Source organism: Macaca thibetana, chromosome 7, assembly GCF_024542745.1.
Source record: "Macaca thibetana thibetana isolate TM-01 chromosome 7, ASM2454274v1, whole genome shotgun sequence".
NCBI classification, from domain to species: Eukaryota; Metazoa; Chordata; class Mammalia; order Primates; family Cercopithecidae; genus Macaca; species Macaca thibetana.
Window position 1 is genome coordinate 608,999 of NC_065584.1, and position 21,105 is coordinate 630,103.

The 21,105-nt window shown below is 41.1% G+C and overlaps 1 gene segment (V, D, J or C); it reads left to right on the forward strand.

Moving 5' to 3' along the window:
• Positions 1-4,201: 4,201 nt before the first annotated feature.
• The window catches only part of LOC126958595 (immunoglobulin heavy variable 4-59-like), a 319,776-nt gene continuing 302,872 nt past the window's right edge, over positions 4,202-21,105 (forward strand). The window contains 2 exon segments of the V gene segment in view: positions 4,202-4,314; positions 4,398-4,718. Of these exon segments, the coding sequence occupies positions 4,248-4,314; positions 4,398-4,718 (388 nt within the window).

Here is a 21,105-nt window from a genome sequence, read left to right on the forward strand (position 1 = left end):
CTGCACCTGCACCTGCAGATATTCTCAGGTGCAATAATCAACTGCAGGACCCTAAAGAAAATAAGAATCCCCCGCCAAATCCCTGAAGAGTTTTTGGGTTCACCATATGTCAAACGATTCAGTGCCTCTGGAGCTCCAGGAAAGGGCTCCCCAGTGATGCATGAGATCTTTTCTTCGGGTCTCCCTGTACAGTTCTCTGGGTTTCCTAAGGCCAATTCAGTATTTCAAATGATGGTGTGAGAAGCATGTTGTGTCACTAAAGGAGAATTCTGAGCCAGGGCACAGCCACTTTATACCGGGCTAGAGACACTGGTAGGAATAGACTCTGGAAGCTCAGACAGAAATGCTCCTGCTGGGTAGGAGCTGGGTAGCAGGGGGCACTCAGGATAAACCCAGCACAGGCTCCCGCCCCAGAGCAGGTACACAGCAGACTGGGGAGGAGTTCCTCTCAGGGCCCCGGACTTCCTTTAAAAATATCTAATATAAGTATTTCACAAGGACTTCTGATGTTTGTATAAATATTCCATTCGATTGTGAGCATTTATCAAACTGGATGTTGTAATGAGAACCACTTTCACAATGGGGATTTCAAACTCTGCTAGTTATCTTAATAGTAAGCAGCTGGAGGTCAGGAAGTGATCCTTTCTTTTAAATCAGTGCAATTTTTGGACAAACACACTCATTCCCAAAATAACGCATTCACATATTAAGGTCTAGAAATGGTTCAAGTTGCCCCTGATTCATTCAAATGTGTATTAAAAGTGAGGTGCATGTCCTGGGAGAGCTTGTTCTCTAGTGGGGGAAGCTCTGTCAACACAGAGTTCAGGGATGTGCAGGGGACGCATGGCCTCTAACAGGATTACGGCTTGAACCCTCAGCTTCTACAACTGTGTCGTCCATGTGTCATGTATTTGCTCTTTCTCACACTGGGTCAGGAATTGGGCTATTAAATAGCATCCTTCAAGAATATGCAAATCACTGAGGCTAATACAGAGAACTCTGTGCCCTGAGAGCATCACCCAACAACCACACCCCTCCTCGGGACCACACCCTACCATGGACAGGACCCACAGGATCCTCTTCTTGGTGTCAGCAGCAAAAGTTAAGGGGCTCCCCAGTTCCAGGGCTGACAGAGAAACCAGGGCAGTCAAGTGAGACTTCCCGCAATCCTGTGTCCTCTCCACCGGTGCCCACTCCCAGGTGCAGCTGGTGCAGTTTGGGCCTGAGGTGAAGCAGCCTGTGGCCTCAGTGAAGGTTTTCTGCAAGGCTTCTGGTTACAGCTTTACCACCTATGGTATGAATTGGCTGAGACAGGTCCCTGGAGAAGGGCTTGAGTGGATGGGATGGATGAACACCAACACTGGGAACCCAACGTATGCCCAGGGCTAAACAGGATGGTTTATCTTCTCCATGGACACCTCTGTCAGCACAGTGCATCTGCAGATCAGCAGCCTAAAGGCTGAGGACACGGCCGTGCATTACTGTACGACAGACACAGTGTGGAAACCCACATCCTGAGAGAGTCAGAAGCCCTGAGGGAAGAGGTAGCTGTGCTGGGCTGAGGCAGTGGTGCAGCAGTTTCTTCATTTTCATATGATCTCATTTTGCATCAACTTCCACTGTTATATTAGCCATGAATGTGGGATAGATGGGTGCGCCTAAGAGATCCCTACCTTGCCCATTTTGATGGGTTTCCAGAAGACATGAGAAGCCACTTTGTTTGCAAAGCATCCCAAAGCCATGCCCTGCACCACACACATGAGTGCCCATTTCCTGGTCTTTGGTTAACTGTAAAACGCTCATCAGTGCACCTGGGCTAATTTCACATCAGGTAGAGGAATGTATTCTAAAGGAAAGCTAAAGTTGTAATAGCAATTCCTGCTCAATAACCTTCAGCTTCATTGTTTTTGGGTGATCCATCAACTAATTACATTACATCAAGGTTCTCAATGGGAGTTTCTAATAAATATAAGGGATAAATAGAAGTTACCTAATTAAAATAATACAATTGTGAACACAACCTCAATATTCAACCATGTCTCCACCCTTCACACCCTTCACCACAAAGGAATTTTCATCTCTCCTGGAAGTTGGGTTCGTTTTGAAATCAGTGATTTTTTTTCATTTTAATATCTCAATATTATTATATGTGACTATTTTATCAGAAAGTGAGTTATGAGAACTTGAACTAAACACTGAAAACAAATTCACAACTAATTAAGCAAGATGACAGAATGTGATTGGCTCCAGGCTTTGATCATTAAGCAGTTTATGTACCCACACTGTAAACTTACCCATCTTCCTGTTACCTTCATGGCACAGTCAACTCCCATTATGAAAGAAATGGTGAGGGCATTTTTAAGGGTCACGCACAGTTACAAAAATAGACAGGGTAAGCTGAGGAGTTCATTGTTTAAATTCCCATTTGAAGAAGTAGAATCAACTACTTTTCTGAATGGCTCACAATGACTCCAGCTCCCTCACAGAGCTCAGACAGAAACCTCCCTTCAGGGTGGGAGCTGGGCTGCAGAGGGCACTCGGTACCTATAAAGGTGAAAATGGGCTGTCAGATGGAACTTCCCCGTCACCTCAACATGGAATTTATTGTTTCATTTCATTAGCACTCTTTACATAATGGTTCATTTGTTTTGGTCTGTTCATTACTTGCATTTTTCAAAGGAATCTCACTTGAATCTTTACTCTTTTGCATTTTGTCTCCAGGACAAGGTTGGGAAGTGTTACCTCCAGCATCATAACATGATCTAGTGACCTGACACATTTGTGGCAAAGTATCCCTACCAATTCAGAAGCTCTTTGGTTTTCTTTCCATAAAATAGAATTATTTCTTCTGTTCTGTGTATGAGCATATCCTAGCAATTCTGTACACACCCACATAGATGTCTACAAGCCTATGAATTATTCTCTGTAAATAAAAATTTATCTCAATTTCCCTCAATGTTCATAATTCTCGTGATGGTGAGGAAGGTCTTTCTGGATCTGCTTAAACAAAATGTCCAGAGACCACCTGGTAGGTAAGGGGTTCACCTGGCTCTGGATGTTGGCTCTGTGTCTTTCCCTCTGTTGTCCCACAGGTCAGCTCACTTGTTCAGTCCCAACAAGACAGTCCAGGTTTGTCCTGATGTTAAAACACACCCAACTTCTGATGACTCTCCTGTTACCCACATCCATGGAGATAGATTATTTATTATATAATTCACCAAACTAATTTCATATGCCCAAGATGTAATACCGCAAACTCTAAGGTATGTTCATGCAATTCAATGAAGGAGAAACTCTTTCAGACACAGGTGTACCTGAAATGATAAATATGTGGTTAAGGACTCTGGGCTTGAGTGTCATTGTCCCGCCATGTTTCAGAAGTGTGACCTGTCAGGGAAGAACCAGAGTTCCTTGTGCTCTCAGAGGGGAGGACTCACAGATGTCCTCTCTTGTTCCCAGGAAAGGCAATTGCACTAATCTTGATGATGAGACTATGCTCTGTGCTGACCTATTATCGTTTTTGACTGAAATTGTCACTGTGATCCCCAATCTACATCTATTCACACAGAAGTGTATAAAGGTCAGGCCACATTCTCAGCATCACGCATTGAGACGGTTGGAGATACGTCCCACTACCTTCTCCTTAGATTGCAGACAGAATCCTAAACATCAAATGATCACAAAATGGAAGGCCTCAGATTTTTTTTTTTTTTATGACGCACTGTCTGGGACAGATATATTCTCTCTAACCATGATGGATATTCTGAATTACAATAAACATTGCATGGATGTAGGTTTGTATAAATTCACTGTGACAGATATATTTAGCTGCTGCCCTAATGTTTTGAATGGAGATTTGACAATTTAGATAACCTGGATATTTGGTTGGTTTCATATAAATCTTCACGGGTAGAACAGCTTTGAACCTATTCCAAAAATCTCTCCTTGATTCATGATCACACTCATCTCCCAGACCAGCTCCTTGAGCACATCTCGCTACCTGGAAGAAGAGGACTCTGGGCTTGGTGAGGGGAGGCCCCAGGAAGAGAACTGAGTTCTCAGAGGGCACAGCCAGCATCCTCCTCTCAGGGTGAGCCCCAAAGACTGGGGCCTCCCTCATCCCTTTTCACCTCTCCATACGAGGGCACCACCCACATGCAAATCCTCACTAAGGCACCCACAGGAAACCACCACACATTTCCTTAAATTCAGGGTCCAGCTCACATGGGAAATGCTCTCTGAGAGTCATGGACATCCTGTGCAAGAACATGAAGCACCTGTGGTTCTTCCTCCTCCTGGTGGCAGCTCCCAGATGTGAGTGTCTCGGGGATGCAGATATGACGATATGGGAGGCTGTCTCTGATCCCAGGGCTCACTGTGGGTCTCTCTGTTCACAGGGGTCCTGTCCCAGGTGCAGCTGCAGGAGTCGGGCCCAGGACTGGTGAAGCCTTCGGAGACCCTGTCCCTCACCTGCGCTGTCTCTGGTGGCTCCATCAGCGGTTACTACTGGAGCTGGATCCGCCAGCCCCCAGGGAAGGGGCTGGAGTGGATTGGGTATATCGGTGGTGGTAGTGGGAGCACCGAATACAACCCCTCCCTCAAAAGTCGAGTCACCATTTCAAGAGACACGTCCAAGAACCAGTTCTCCCTGAAGCTGAGCTCTGTGACCGCCGCGGACACGGCCGTGTATTACTGTGCGAGAGACACAGTGAGGGGAGGTGAGTGTGAGCCCAGACACAAACCTCCCTGCAGGGAGGCGGAGGGGGCGGGCGCAGGTGCCGCTCAGGACCAGCAGGGGGCGCGCGGGGCCCACAGAGCAGGAGGCCGGGTCAGGAGCAGGTGCAGGGAGGGCGGGGCTTCCTCATCTGCTCAGTGCTCTCCCTCCTCACCAGCACCTCAGCTGTCCCCAGGGCTCCTCTTTCTTTGATATCTGTGGTTCTGCTTCCTCACATTCTTCTGCCAGAAAAGAAAGGAGGAAGGCACATTTTCCTCTTACAATTGAGGTTTCACCGATTACTAGGACCTTTCCTACAAGTTCCTGCATGGCCCATTATTCCTTAGTGATTAAAAAAATATCTATTCTAATGCTTCTCACCATCTCTTGGTTTGTGTCATCAATTGAATTGTGCCCTCTTTGAAATTCATATGCTGAAACCTTAAATTCAATGGATCTATATTGGAATTTTAATGATACAATTAAGGTTAAATGTGGTCAGAAGTGTGAGAACCTAATGCAATAGATGTGCTGTCTTTATAAGAAGAGGAAGAAACACCAGAGACCTCTCACTTTTCACGTGCACGCAGAGAAGAGGCCATGTGGAGACGCAGTGTATTAGAAGGTGGCCCAGTGCACGCCAGGAAGAAGCTGCACCAAGAACCAACCCTGCCAGCACCTTGATCTTCAACATTCAGACTTCAGAATTGTAAGAAAATCAATATTTGTTGTTTAAGCCACCCACTCCGTGTTGTCTTCTTATGAAGACCCAGACAGACTAATACCACTTAACTCATAACTCTGTTAGCGCTGTCCCCTGGATGGAGAATCAGCCCCTGGGCACATCTCTCAGATTTCTACATAAAGTAGGCAAAAAATAGTAGCTGTGATATAAAAACTTGTCATGTCCCTGTTGACCAATTTCTGGGCAAAGTGTTTTAATGAAGCCCTTGGGGCTTTTTCACAAAAGTTGTCTTTTATCTTTTCTGAAGACCTAACTACTGGACAATGGGTACCAGCTGGATGGAGACTGACCACTGACCATCTTCTGCTGTCTCCTTAGTATGCCACAGAAAACCACACCAACATCACTCTAGGTCTTCAACTTTCTAAATTTGCACTGAATCTATTGCTAAATGAGGAGTTACATGAGGTCTGAGTTTTGTTCTGTTCTTCCCAGTCTTCCTCAATTACCAAGGAAAGAAGAGGCTTTCAATGAAAATTGGCTGTCAATGCCCCCAATGCACATCACTTTTTAAGGTCCAGGAACTTTATTTGGGGGATAGTGATATACACTTTTAAATGGAAAGCCCTAAAGCACATACAACAGCTGAAGGAATGGCCACTGTGCACCTGAGGACAGATGAGGCAAATGGTAGGGTCCCTTCCGCCAAGACGGTCCTGGGTATGTGATGGTTGGATGCATCATGCATATGGAATTAAGGACCGGACTGAAGTAGAAACAAGGGCCACATACCATAGGAAAACAAGAAAAGAACAGATGCGCATCCGTGAAGACAGGTAATTAAATTTGTTGAGTTTAAGATGAATTTGTTTCCGAAGTTTTTAATGTTCTTAGCTAAATATGAATCTTTTCAACAAACTGAGAATTAAAAGGAGAATGGAGTTAGAAGGTGAGAGACAAAAAAAGTCCTGAAAGAGCAGAAAGAAAATTCACACAGAACTGTCACATGACAGAGGCCAGAATGGAGCTGATGCAGCTGTCTCATTATTCTGCAAACCAAGTTGAGACCCTTTGGTGTTTACGGCAGGCCCAGCGGTGAAGAACTCCTTTAGTTTTTGCTTCTCTGGGAAAGGTCTTACCTATCCTTTATTTTACAAAAAGATTTACATGGTAATGTTTCTTGGTTGGCAGACTTTTGTTTGTTTTTCGGTTTTTTTCCCCCAGCAATTTGAATACAGTCATGGGCCACCTAACAGTGTTTCAGTAAACAATAGACCACATATATGTTTGTGGCCACATAACATTGTAATACCATATTTTCATTAAGGGTGTTCCATATTTAGATGTGTCAGGTAGAGAGATACTTACCACGGCGTTTCAGTTCCCTGCAGTGTTCGGTGCAGTAACACGCTGTACAGGTTAGTTGTGTGGAAACATCGTGCTACTCCACATAGTCTATGTGTAGTAGGATATTCGTTGTCGGTTTGTGTAAGTTCTCCCTATGATGCTTGCACAATGATGACATTGACTAGAAATATATTTCTCAGAAATAATCTCTATCAATAAACCATACATTATCTAATATAATTCCTCTCCATTCGGAACTGAAAATCTTCTGCTGAGAAATCTGCTAAATCTGCTCTTTTACTTTCTGTTTACAAAAACCTTTCCTTTAGCAATGTGGTTTCAAAGTATCTCTGATTTTTCTCATTAGGTTTACCTTATTTAAAATGTATAGAGCTGGCCGGGCGCGGTGGCTCAAGCCTGTAATCCCAGCACTTTGGGAGGCCGAGGCGGGCAGATCACAAGGTCAGGAGATCGAGACCACAGTGAAACCCCGTCTCTACTAAAAATACAAAAAATTAGCCGGGCGCGGTGGCGGGCGCCTGTAGTCCTAGCTACTCAGGAGGCTGAGGCAGGAGAATGGCGTGAACCCAGGAGGCGGAGCTTGCAGTGAGCCGAGATCGCGCCACTGCACTCCAGCCTGGGCAACAGCGTGAGACTCTGTCTCAAAAAAAAAAAAAAAAAAAAAAAAAAAAAAAAAAAAAAAATGTATAGAGCTTCATGGATGTGGACGAATATTTGCTTCTCCAGATTTAGAAATTGCAATGCTATTACTTCTTTAAAAACCTTTCTGCCTCTCTTGCTCTGTCTCTCTTTCTGTCTCTCTCTCTCTGTGTCTCTTTGAACCTCTTCCTTCACTACCCCTTTTGTCTTATCTTTGCATAACTCCTCAACGCATAATTTCATTTTCACTGTGCTTCCTGACTCATAAGTCTTTAACTCTTTTTTATTTCTTTCATTTAAGTTTTTCTTCTCTGTCTCTACTATTTCAAGTGATCTTGTTTTGAGTTTACTGTTTCTTCTATTACTTGATCTAGTCTGGTCTAAAATCCTCTTCAAAATTTTATCTGACTTATTGTATTCTTCAGCATCAATATTTTTGTTTAGTCATCTTTGAAATGTTTTATCTCTACTAAAATTCTCATATTGTTCTTGCTTGATGCCACTAGCTCATTGAACATGTTTCTAAGATTTACTTTAAATTTTCTTCCAGGTAATCCATATGCTTCCTTGTAGAGGACTGTGTGCTCGCAAACGAGATGTTCCCGATAAGCCCTGCTCTTGCAAACAAAGCAGGACATTCCTTCTCTGCAAACAAGAAGGATAAAGGAGCCAGCTGTAAACAGTGGGCTTTGGGAACTGGTCAATGTTTACTGTCTTGCGAGTCAAGGAAAAGTCAGAGAAGCAACACATGTCCCATGACTTGGCAACATTCCACAAACGGCTGGATAAAGTAAAGCAGAGTGTGCGGTTCGGGGCGGCCGCCATGTATGTCTTGTCCTGTGTTGTCTTGTGTGTTCATTCCTTTGTTTAGGAAACATGCGGACCCCAACAACTGGCGCAGCGAGCAGGGTCCGTGGCTCCAAGAGAGCAAGGAACCGGAGGGGGAGCACCCCAGGTGTGTAAGTACAGAAGGGGGACCCACAGGATAATTATGGGGAATTCCACCTCTCTGGCCTCAGAATATTTGCGGCTGCTTCAAGGACTCTTGCTGTCTATAGGAGTAGAAGTGAAAGAAAAGACATTGAAGCGATTGTTTGCCCATGTTGAACAACATTGTTACTGGTTTCAGTATCAGACTAAAGTGCAGCTGCATCGGAGAGAATGGTTACAGGTAGTAAAAGCTTTGCTTAGAGCTCACGAGTTAGGGGATACTATGCCTCTAAATTTGTGGACCTTGTGTAACTCTATCACTCAGGCATTAGAGTTACTTGAGACTGATTCAGAGTGTAGTGATGTAGCCACAGGAGGAAAGGCATCTGAGGATTTGGGAAAAAATAAATCTGAAATGGAGCCCATTTATGCCAGGGTAACAGAGGATGGGGGGGTAGCAAAAGGGGGAGAAGAGGAAGAGCCAGCTCTTCCTTCTTCTAAGGGGAATTCTGACATGCAGTGTATTATGGAAATGCTTCAACAAATATTACAGATACATTCTTCTAATTCACCTTTGCGAGCTTTTCCTGTTTCTTTTCCTTCTGCTCTGTTAGAAGAGGATTTTCCAGTGCCTCCAACCCCCCAGCTTCCTTACCTTTGTCTGGCAAAGTTTTCTCAGTGCCTTTCCTGCCATTGGGGGAGAAAAAAAAAATATATATATATATATATATATATATAAAAATTTGAGGAGCTGGATCTGTTTCCAATTATACATGTTCCTTTTGCTCCTAATGCTCAGTTTCCAAATGGTGGCAATGATGTCCAATTTACTGCCTTACAATTTAAATTTTTAAAAGAAATAAAAGCTGCCATTTCTAACTATGGACCTCAATCTCCTTTTATCCTTGGTCTTCTTGATGCTTTTTCATCAGAAAATTTGATGATTCCTATAGACTGGGAGACTTTGGGAAAGGCTGTTCTTGATCTTTCTCAGTGGTTACAATTGCACAGCTGGTGGATGGACAAGGCACATGTACAGGCTAAAAAAAATACTACGTGTGATCCCCCAGGACCCACTGAGGAACAACTCACAGGCACGGGCCAATATGCTACTCTTAATGCTCAGACTGGCCTAGATGATGTCACCCTTACTCAAATCAAGTCTTTGTTTTTAAGGGCCTAAAATAAGGTAAAAATAGCAGGAAAATCTTCCCTCTCCTTTGTGAAGATATTACAGGGCACAAATAAACCATATCCAAATTTTGTAGCTCATCTTCAAGATGCTGTCTTAAAAACTGTGGGTGTTGGCCCTACTTCAAAAATTTTGTTACAAACATTGTCTTTTAAAAATGCTAATGCTGACTGTCAAAAATTGTTGAGACCATTAAAGGCCAGTGGGGCCAATTTAGATAAATATATTAGAGCTTGTGCTGGTGTTGGAGGGGCTATTTATAATGCTCAATTATTTGCTGGAGCCCTATCTAAAGCCTTAAAAAAAAAAATAACAAACAAGGTGTTTGCTTTCAATGTGGTAAACCTAGACAATTCAAGAAAAAATGTCATAAAAAATTAAACACTTTTATCCCTCAAGCAAAAAGCTGCCTTCAGAGGTGTGCAAACGTTGTGGCAAAGGTTGACATTGGACAAATGAATGTCGTTCCAAAACTAATAAAAGTACAAATTTACTGTCTCCTCTCGTGGGAAACGGGAGCCGGGGCCCACAGGCTTGGGGCCCCAACAATTATAATACAAGCCTACTACAATACCCAGTGAGCAATGGCCTACAACATCAAGAAATAAATTCGAGTCCTCCTTAAGGATACCACCCCTTACCCCAGTTTCCCAGCTTTATGCGGCAACTAAGCAGAGCGCCGCTACTGACTTAACTATTACTCAGCCTTATACCTTGTCTCCTAATAGAGGAGTATATAAATTAGCTATTGGAGTGTGTGGCCCTTTGCCAAAAGGACATGTCGGACTTTTGTTAGGTCAAAACAACAGTGCTATACAGGGGTTAATGGTGATTCCAAAAATCATTGATCCTGATGTTACTAATCAAATTCTTATTATGGTACAAGTCTCACAATTTATACGCCTAGAAGCAGGGGAGCGTATTGCACAATTACTTTTATTGCCTTTTTTTCCGTTCCTATCTAGGGAGATATCTCGACAGGGAGAGTTCGGTAGCACAAAAAAAACTGTTTTTAGGGAAACTTTAGTTTCTGATGAAAAGCCCTTATGTTCATTACACATTAATAAAATAGTTTTTAAAGGGTTAATTGACACGGGGGCCTATACAATAAAAAACAAAACAAAACAAAAAACAAAAAAAACAAGTTTCAGTTACACTCACTGGCTTGGGTACTACTTCTGTGGTTTATCAAAGCGTAAAACCTTTAACCTGTGTCGGTCCTAAAGGTCAACAAGGTCAAATTTTTTTTATATTGTTCCTATCAATATTAATGTTTAGAAACAAAATCTTTTACAACAATTTGGTGCTTTTTTAAACATTCCTCATATTTCTTCAGCTGCCAAAAATATGATGTTCAAAATGGGCTACAATCCTTTAAACTCATAGCCACTGTTCACCAGCCTCAACCTTTACAATTAAAGTGGAAAACTACCACTCCTGTTTGGGTGGGACAGTGGCCATTATCTAAAGAAAAACTTGGGGCTTTAAAAGAGTTAGTCAAAAAACAATTGGCCGAGGGGCATATAAAGCCAAGTACTTCTACATGAAATTCCCTGTCTTTGTCATGTTAAAAAAAACAAAAAGTAAAAGAAAAAGTAAAAAATGGCATTTATTAACTAATCTTAAAACTATAAATGTTTACATTCAACCTAGGGGAAGTTTACAGCCTGGTCTTCCTAATCCTGCCCTTATCCCACAAAGTTAAAAATTAATGGTCATAGATATCAAAAATTGTTTTTTCTCTATTCCATTACAACCTCAAGATTGTAAAAAGTTTGCCTTTACTATTCCTAAATATAATAATGGACAGCCCATTCAAAAATATCAGTGGAAGGTTCTTCCCCAGGGTATGCTTAATAGCCCTACTTTATGTCAAAAATTCGTACATAGGACTTTAAATCCTGTAAAAAATCAGTTTCCAACTGTGTTAATTTATCATTCTATAAATAATATTTTATTGGCTACCCCAATGTAACCCTCCAAAATCAAGTTTTTAAGGTTTTACAACAACAGTTAATTCATTATAATTTACAAATATCTCCTAAAAAAAAATACAAACTCAGTTCCCCATTCAATATTTGGGGTATTTATTAACTAAAAAACAAATCCGCCCACAAAAGGTTCAAATTAAAAAAAATCAACTTGTGACCCTTAATAATTTTCAAAAATTGTTAAAAAATATTAATTGGCTTCATCCCATCTTAAGTATTCCTATTTATAAATTACAACATTTGTTTACTACCTTAAAAAATTCAAATTTAAACAGTTCTCGACAATTATCCCCTACTACTAAAAAAAAAAAATTGTCTTTTGTAAAAAATAAAATTAGTAAAACTCACCTTAATTATATTATACCCGATCTTCTACTCTCTTTATGTCTTTTTCATACTCCTCATTCACCAACAGTCATCTTACATCAAAATAATAACATTCTAAAGTGGCTACTTTTAACTAATAAAGCCATTAAAAAAATTTACCCTTATATTAATAAATTAACTAAATTAATTATTAAAGGACAACATAAAACTCATCAATTACTTGGAACTAACCCTATAAAAATTATTACCCAATTATCTAATCAATACATTAAATCTCTACTAAAAACTCATAAAAGATAACAAGTGACTTACACCAAGTATACTGGTTCCTTTTCTCAACGCTATCCCAATCATAGATTATTTACTTTTCTACAACAATATTCTTTCCTATCCTATAATCCTATTTCTTATACTCTGGTTAAAGGTCCCACCTTTTTTACTAATAGTTCTAACAATAAAAAAACTACATACTGGACATCAAATACTTCAAAAATTTCTCACTATCCATTTAAATCTGTACAACAGAAAAAACTTTTTGCCATTCTTATGATACTACAAAATTGGCCTCAAACCCCTTATAATATAGTTAGTAATTCCCAATATACTGTATATGTGACTAAGTATATTTCTCAAACTTCTTTACCATTACTCCCAAAAACCCCTTTACAAAAACTATTTTCTTTATTGTTCTTGACTCTTACTTCCCGTACAACCCCCCTTTTTTATCACTCATATTCATTCACATTCAGCTTTACCAGGACATTTAACTTTTGGTAATAGCCAAATTAATTCTTTACTTGTTGACAATGTCCAACAGACTCAAGATAAACATCAATTACATCATACTAACAGTTTATAATTACAATGGTGATTTTCTTTCTTTTTTTTTTTTTTGAGACAGAGTCTTTGCTCTGTCACCCAGGCTGGAGTGCAGTTGCGCGATCTCGGCTCACTGCAAGCTCCGCCTCCTGGGTTCACCCCATTCTCCGGCCTCAGCCTCCCGAGTAGCTGGGACTACAGGCGCCCGCCACCTCGCCCAGCTAATTTTTTGTATTTTTTAGTAGAGACGGGGTTTCACCGTGTTAGCCAGGATGGTCTCAATCTCCTGACCTTGTGATCCACCCGTCTGGGCCTCCCCGTGCTGGGATTACAGGCTTGAGCCACCGCGCCCGGCCTACAATGGTGATTTTCTATAACACGCCATCAAGCCCAAACTATTGTCAAAACCTGTCCATCTTGTGCTCCTATTATTCCACCCTTTTTAAGTCCAGGTATAAATCCCTGAAACACTAAACAAAATCATATTTAACAAATAAATATAACTTATATTTCTTCTTTTGGTCATTTAAAATATGTTCATCATACAATTCATACTTAGTCACACTTCCAATGGGCTACACCATTACCCTCTAAAAAAGCTAATTCTGTTATTACTCATTTACTTACTTCCTTTACAGTTAGAAAAGTTCCTAATAAATTAAAAACTGACAATGCTCCTACTTATTATTCTCATAAATTGGCTGCCTTCCTCTCTTCATACCACATTCGTCATTCCACTAGTATTCCATTTAACAGTCAAGGTCAAACAATTATTTAAAAAGCTAATACTACCTTAAAATTACAACTTTTAAAACAAACAGGGGGAAATGGATGAGATTCCCCAAAACATCAAATTCTGAAAGCTCTTTTTACTTTAAATTTTCTTAACTATTGGCGCCAATTACAGCAATCTACAGCAATAAAACATTTTCAACAACCATTAGGAAAGCCACAAGCTAACAATTTGTGGGTGTCCTATCCTTCATTACAAGGCCAATATTTAAAAGGAAAAGTTTTACAATGGGGTCGAGGTTATGCTCTCATTCGTACAGGTGCCGGAGGCGAGTGGTTCCCATCCCGACGGTTAAAGCAGTGCCACGGGGAAGAGGAGCCGGCCGGATGACTTCCTGGCGGCATTTCAGAAAACCTTCACCTACGAAACTCGTCGAGCGGAGCCGCCGACATGGGGTGAGCTGAAAAAACTTACTCAAGAAGCTGAAGGGGTTGTTCAACAAGCTGGACAGCCCAAAACCTCACTGACTTTATTTCTGGCTATACTAGCTGTAGTGAATTGCCAAATAACAGCTGGAGAATTCACATATTGGACTTATATTCCCTTTCCACCCTTATATCAAGGTGTGGCCTAGGGAGACAAAGAAGTTTTAGTATTTACTAATGATACTACTTGGATGCCATCACCTTTTTTAAATCAGGATCCTGAGTTAGACACGGGTACAGTAAACAGTTCATATCAATTTGGGGTGAAAGGGTTACCTATATGTCTTGGGAACAGTCCACATTGTTTACAGCCTTCTCATGAGGCTTGGGCTGTGCGCTAAAATCATAGTCACATTGCTGCCTTTACTATGATTGTTGTTACTCAGAGTTTTAAATATAATCATACTGCTCTACTTAACAAAACCTTGCCTACTACATTATCCTTATGTCCTATTCCTGACGTGTCCGGAGGTGTTTCCCAATTAAAGTGGACTAGACGTAAAACCACGATTATTATTAGAGGTAAAAGGTAGAAATTATAGATACCTTGTCACTGACTGGAGTGTGCATGGAGATTTTCAGACTAAGTTTAGCCACTTTAGCCTACAATGGCATAAAAATAATCACAACATTTATGCTGATGGTAATGAAACTATTATTTGGCATGATGGTGGCTTGTCGCCCCCTATGCCACATTTGGCCAACACTTTACAAATACAAAGTCATATATAAAAGTTACTAGCTGCTGGCAAACCAATGTCTACTTTTACAAACATGTCCTTAAATACCACTAATCTTTCTAATCCTTTCCATATATCTTTACATCGAAACAGATCTAAATATATCATTACTTGTGTTAAAAAACCTTACTTGTTGTTAGCGAGAATCTTTAAATGGGATAATAATATAGGAGTTGTTAACTGTACAGACAATTGTACATTTTTAAGCTGTATAAATACTACTTGGTGGCATAATAATTGAAATGAGACTCTCTCCAATATATATATTTTAAGAGCTGAAAAAGAAACCTGGTTACCTGTGAACTTGACACACACCTGGAGTAAATCTACTGGGGTTACTCAAATTTACTAAGTAATGTGAGATCTTGTCCACCGCAGCCAGAGAGCGGTTGGGATCGTCGTAACAACAGTAGTGGGACTTGTGGCCATTGCTTCCACCACTGCTGTTGCTGGACTGGCGTTACATCAGAGTATCCAAAATGCAAAGTTCGTGCAACAATAGCATGAACAATCTCACTTGTCATGGCAACAACAATGAGACATCGATGCTCATTTGACTAAATGAGTAGATAACTTAGAACAAGTGGTTTCTTAGATAGGGGATCAGCTGACAGTGTTAAATACTCCAGCCTTGTTAAAATGTGACTGGAATACTACTCAATTTTGTATTACCCCATTCCTTTTAACAGCACTGTACATAATTGGACAGAGATAAAAAGGCTTTTAATTGGCCATGACAATCTTTCCCTGGAAATACAAGAACTAACACACAATATTTCTGAAACGTTTCGTAATCAGTTACCATTGCTAACTGGCGCAGATTTAATGACTGGTATTGCACAAAGCTTAAAATCTTTAAACCCTATGAGTCCTGTAAAAACTTTACTGACTTATGTTTCTAGTAATGTATTGATTGTTGTTTTTGCCTTTGTCATTTTCACAGTCTGCTGGAAACGGTGCCAAAGGGCAAACACCAAATCCCAGCGAGCCCAACATGTAATGATGTTTTAAAAAAAAAAAAAAATCAAACCTGTAAATAAAGAAAGGGAGATGTAGAGGACTGTGTGCTCGCAAATGAGATGTTCCCGATAAGCCCTGCTCTTGCAAACAAAGCAGGACATTCCTTCTCTGCAAACAAGAAGGATAAAGGAGCCAGCTGTAAACAGTGGGCTCTGGGAACTGGTCGATGTTTACTGATCTTGAAAGTCAAGGAAAGGTCAGAGAAGCAACACATGTCCCATGACTTGGTAACATTCCAAAAACGTCTGGAAAAAATAAAGCAGAGTGTGCCATTCGGGGTGGCCGCCATGTATGTCTTGTCCTGTGTTGTCTTGTGTGTTCATTCCTTTGTTTAGGAAACACGTGGACCCCAACACTTCCTTTTCATTGATACCGGTTTCTACATCTTTATGTTGTTCTTCTGTTTGGACCATGTTCCCATCCTCCTTCATTTTCCTTGACTGTCTTTGCTGCTACCTGTTCATTATAACAAAAGCCACCATACACTCTTCAAAGATGAGGCTTATAGAGATCATCCTCACCAATCAGTCCAGGCAGTAATTTGGGTCTCTCAAAACTTCGTAGTATTCAAACTTCTGTCTCTGTTCTTAATGGTCCCTGGGTTTTAGAGGATGATAGATTCTGCCAGAAATCATAGGAAAGGGAGGTAGAAACTATTTATTCAAGCAGCCCCTAGAAACTTTGGACCACTGGACAAAGTTTTATTATTGATGTATGATTCATCAAAATAATGTTAGTTCAAGCTTCTCTCAACCAGTCACTAAACCTTGAAATTTTATCATTTGTTATTTGAATCTGGGGTTTATTCTTTGAGTATTTAGGTAAAATTACAAACTAGTTTAAATCTGCCTATTTGGCAAACTGATCTGTTGCTGAATTTCCATTTTCTGTGTTCTCTCTGTGCGTTCAAATCTAAATCTGTATTAGACATGCATCTAGAATGTGGAAAAGTGTCTTAAAGTTCTTTATTTAATTTAATGGAGTTTCCAGAAGATGTGAAAATCTCCTTTGTTTATCAAACACCTGACTATAGGTCAATAGTTTTCTCTTTAATTTTTCTCTCTCTTCTCACATTATCTATAATAAGCAAGGAGAAATGAAGACACATCATTGACAGTTTGCTTAGACATCCCACCACCTAAAATTCTTACTGTCACTTACTAATTCTAACTTCATCCAATGTAACATAACTAAGATATAAATTCTATAACAAGGTACACATAGTTTCCAGTTCTAATACCATGTTTGTGACAGAAACAAAGCAGGTGTGCTCTCTGCGAGGTGGTCATCTGAGGTCTGAGACGAGGGGTCACACAGGTATTTTTATCATATTTAAGGGTTTGGACAACAACAGTGATAACAATTCTGCTCATCACTGGCTCTTACCGGAAAGTTTACAGGTAAAGTTACTGCTGTTATTTGATTTTAACACCTAGTTAGAATGAAGCTCAGAGGAAGAGGTCACATCCTAGGTCACACAGTGAGGAGGAGTGGAGCTGTGCTCTGCTCTCCACACTACACACAAGATCCCAGGCACGGGCCCAGGTTCCACCAACACATGGCATCTGGAGGGCAGTTCTCAGGGGATGGTCGTAGCGCACCTGCTTCCTGGGGCAGGGTGCTTCCTTCTCTCAGTTGTGCACTTGCTCCTTCTGCCAGGTCTGAAGTGACCACTTCCATTGCCATGAATTATTCATATTCTCTCCCTTACTATGGCAAAAAGTGTATTTATTAAATTTTCATTTCATTCTCTCTGAAGCACACTGCATTAGCAGAAAGGAATAAATCAAATTCCTTCACCTCCCCCACAGCTCAAGATTCCTGAAGACAGAGCCGATGTGATGTACTCATAGGTGGATCTCTGCTCCACCTATGAGGAGGTGGCCTTGGTCTTCAAGTTTCAGCAATTCTGGGAAGCCAAGGACACCTCCGTCTCCTCCTCCCTGCTCTGCAGCTCACCTGAGAACAGTTTTCTCATTGGAATATCATCTGTTTAAGGAATACAAGTCGCTGCTTTACATTTCAGGCCTGAGTGCACCTACTGGATCCAGCCCAGGACTGGAGATACTTTCCAGAACACAACTTCACCTGAGACATGACCAGTCACACTGTTTTACTTGCACAATTTCAGCTTCCTCAGAAGAAAATTAAAATTGCTGAGACTTTTTCATAAACGTTGTGCCTTGTCCTTTTTCTGTTTCCTTGCCTGTTCATGTATGTCAGACCAGGTACCACTTATATGTAATGAGATCAGAATTCTGCTTCCAGTAACACATCTGAGGTGACACTTGATTGTACTTTTGGTTTAGGCTCCAAAATATAGATTATAAAATTCATCAACCTCATTTTTATGTCAAAAGAAATCTGCATAATCTGAAAGTCAACACATTTTAGAATCTATTAAATAACTGAAGTAGCAAGAAACCTTACCCACTCCAAAAACTGGATAGACGGACATGCCTAAAATGGCAGTTGACACTTGCTTAACTGGAGCAGAGGTTGCAGAAGCCACAAGATATGAGGGCACTACATGACAAGCACTATAGACATCTGAAAGACAGATGTGGACTCGGTAAATGCAACAGTTCCAGAGGGTCTTTCCTTCTAAAGTTTCTCTACTTTCTCTCCAGAAACCTCAGGATTCTAAAAAATAAAATCCAAATGCATTTCCTGTGGATCAGAATTGCAGATGATTAATTACTGAGAAACATACCAGGAGCCTGCTTCAGGAGCTTCTACAGGGAAGGACTTTTCCAGAACCTTATCTTATGTGACGAAGACAAATCTTCCCTTCCAGATTTTTCTTCCATCCTTCCATTATTATACAAATGAGCAAAGTTAGCCAATAGGGGTAAGAAGTAAGTAAATAGTCCAGGGACGCTGAAACCACAAAAGGGATTAACTGCCAAAAATGAGCTTTTCCCCCGGTGACGCCTGGTCAAGGTCACAGCCCAGAAGAGGATGCAGATCGCGTCTCTAGGTTTCCGTGGTCAGAACAGGCAGTGCTTACCCGCACTGCACAATCTATTCTAACCAGGATGATGGTTCTGGATTAAAGACACAAGTGGGGCAATGCACAGACTCTATCTGAGGAGAATGTAGGGAAACTAATGGAAAATGACAGAGAGTGAGACAAGACAGTAGAGGAATCCAAATCCTCTGATATCACCATTTTTAAGACCAAGGTCTTGAAAACTCCCTGAGTGACCTCAGGTTCTGTTATCATGAAGCCTTTGCTGGATTCCTAGCTGAGAAAATGAAAAGAACAACCCGCATGTACTTCCCAAGTCTCCCCTTGTATCCTGTTTGCTTTGGATCTCTAGGGGAAAAAGTCAGATACATGGGCCTAGTGTCAGTGTAGGTGGCACTTCCTATAAGCTACAACATAGGAAGAAGGGAAAATGTGTGTTATTGGAATAGTGGATATGGAGTGGGGTGTCATCTGAATGTATCTGGACCTGCTGGTATTCTCAGGTGCAACATTCAACTGCAGGAGCCCATTGAAGAAACACGTCACTCCCCAAACTCCTGTGAGTTTCTGTATTCATTTTGGATCCACTAATGAAGTGAATCCAGAGCTTCAGAGAAGGAGCTTCCTCCTTCATCATATAATCCTTGGTTTGGTTCCCCCTGCAGAGTTCAACAGGTTTAGTAAGGCTAATCACTTGTTTCAAGACATGGTGTCAGCAGCATATGGTGTCACTGAAAGTATTCTAAACCAGAACAAAGCCATTTCATGTCGGGCTAGAGAAGCTGGGAGTAAATGTTTGTGAGCCCCAAGAGGAACCTCCTTGCAAGGCAAGGGCTGGGCTGGAGAGTCACTGAGGAGCCACACAACACAGGTTCCAGCCCTGGAGCAGGTGCACACGAGGCTGCTGAGAAGATTTCCTCTGAAGGACTGAATCTTCCTTTGTCAGAAAAAAAGCTAAAATACGAGTTCAACAAGTTGTTGATATCTGGACCATTCATACAATTTAAGGCAATGAGAACTATTTTTAAAGTGGACTTCTGTGATTATTAATATCTTAATAGTGAGAATATGAAGAATAGGAATGGTCTTACTAATTCAATGGAAACAGAATTGTGGTAGCCACTATATTTCTATGAATAAGAAATTCAGATTTCAGTGTTAAGTAATGTTGCCTACATTGTGTGAGTGACAGGGCAGTGGTGGATCTTGGAGTGTGGCAGGGGCACTTACCAAGTGAGTCAGAAATCAATATGTAAAAATGAGGATCTATGGATATGAACTGAATGTATGTAAATAGTTCATAAAATACTAATAAATGGAGTTCAAAATTAACCCAAAATTATTAAAAACACAAATTCCTTGACAATTATATTGGGAGCAGTGAGTTCATAAAGAACTGCAAACTACTGTTTCAACTTCTGATTCCTATTGTTCCTGAGATGAGAAAATCAGCTCTAATTACACATCCCATGGCAAATCTCTAAACCAAGAGTGCTTCCATTGAAGATCCTGGGGAATCAGACGCGGGGCAGGTGCTAGAGACACTGGATCAGGAGTACCCAGCGGATCTCAGAGGGACCTGCTGGACACTCATATAGGAGATCAGCAGTCACTGTCTCAGATCACCAGTGAGCTGTGCCGGTGCCTGACAGGTCCAGAATAGGGTCAAGGCCTCTTCTCAGTGTCATGGAAAGGGATGGTTCCAGAAATCTTCCTGGCGGTCTCTACGCTTATAAAATGAAAGTTCACAATGAAGAGCTTGCTCTGAGGGGGCTTATTCTTCAGTGAAAGGACCTCTGTCCACAAACATTCATAAATGGAGCAGGACATGCATTTCATCAAACAGGATTAGGGCTCAGACCATCTGCATCTCACTCTCATAAGGCGAATGTGTCATTTGCCTTTCCTTTCTTATCATGGATCAGGCTTTGAGATACGAAATGTTCTGCCTCATGAACTGGAGTGCTTAAAGGAGTTACAGACAAATTAGCAGCTAGTAACCCATTAAAATGGATAAAAACACTTGGAAACTCTGTGATTTCAATGACAATTTTGATTTTAATCTGTGTTGTTTGTCTTTGCATAGTCTGCAGATGTGGCTCTTGACTCCTGCGAGAAGTAGCTCACTGTGACAAAGCTGTCTTTGCCTTTATCACTTTGCAAATCAAGGAAGGGGGACGTGTTGGGAAGAAGCCTCCCAAAGTAAGGCCATAAACTGGCCCTAAAACCTGCCATAAACAAAATCTCTGCAGCACTGTAACATGTTCGTGATGGCCATAAAGCCCATAGTGGAACGTTGTGGGTTTACTGGAATGAGAGCAAGGAACACCTGACCTGGCCCACCCAGGACAGAAAACCACTCAAAGACATTCTTAAGCCACAAACAATAGCATGAGTGATCTGTGCCTTAAGGACATGCTCCTGCTGCAGTTAACTAGCCCAATCTATTCCTGTAATTCAGCCCATCCCTTCGTTTCCCATAAGGGATACT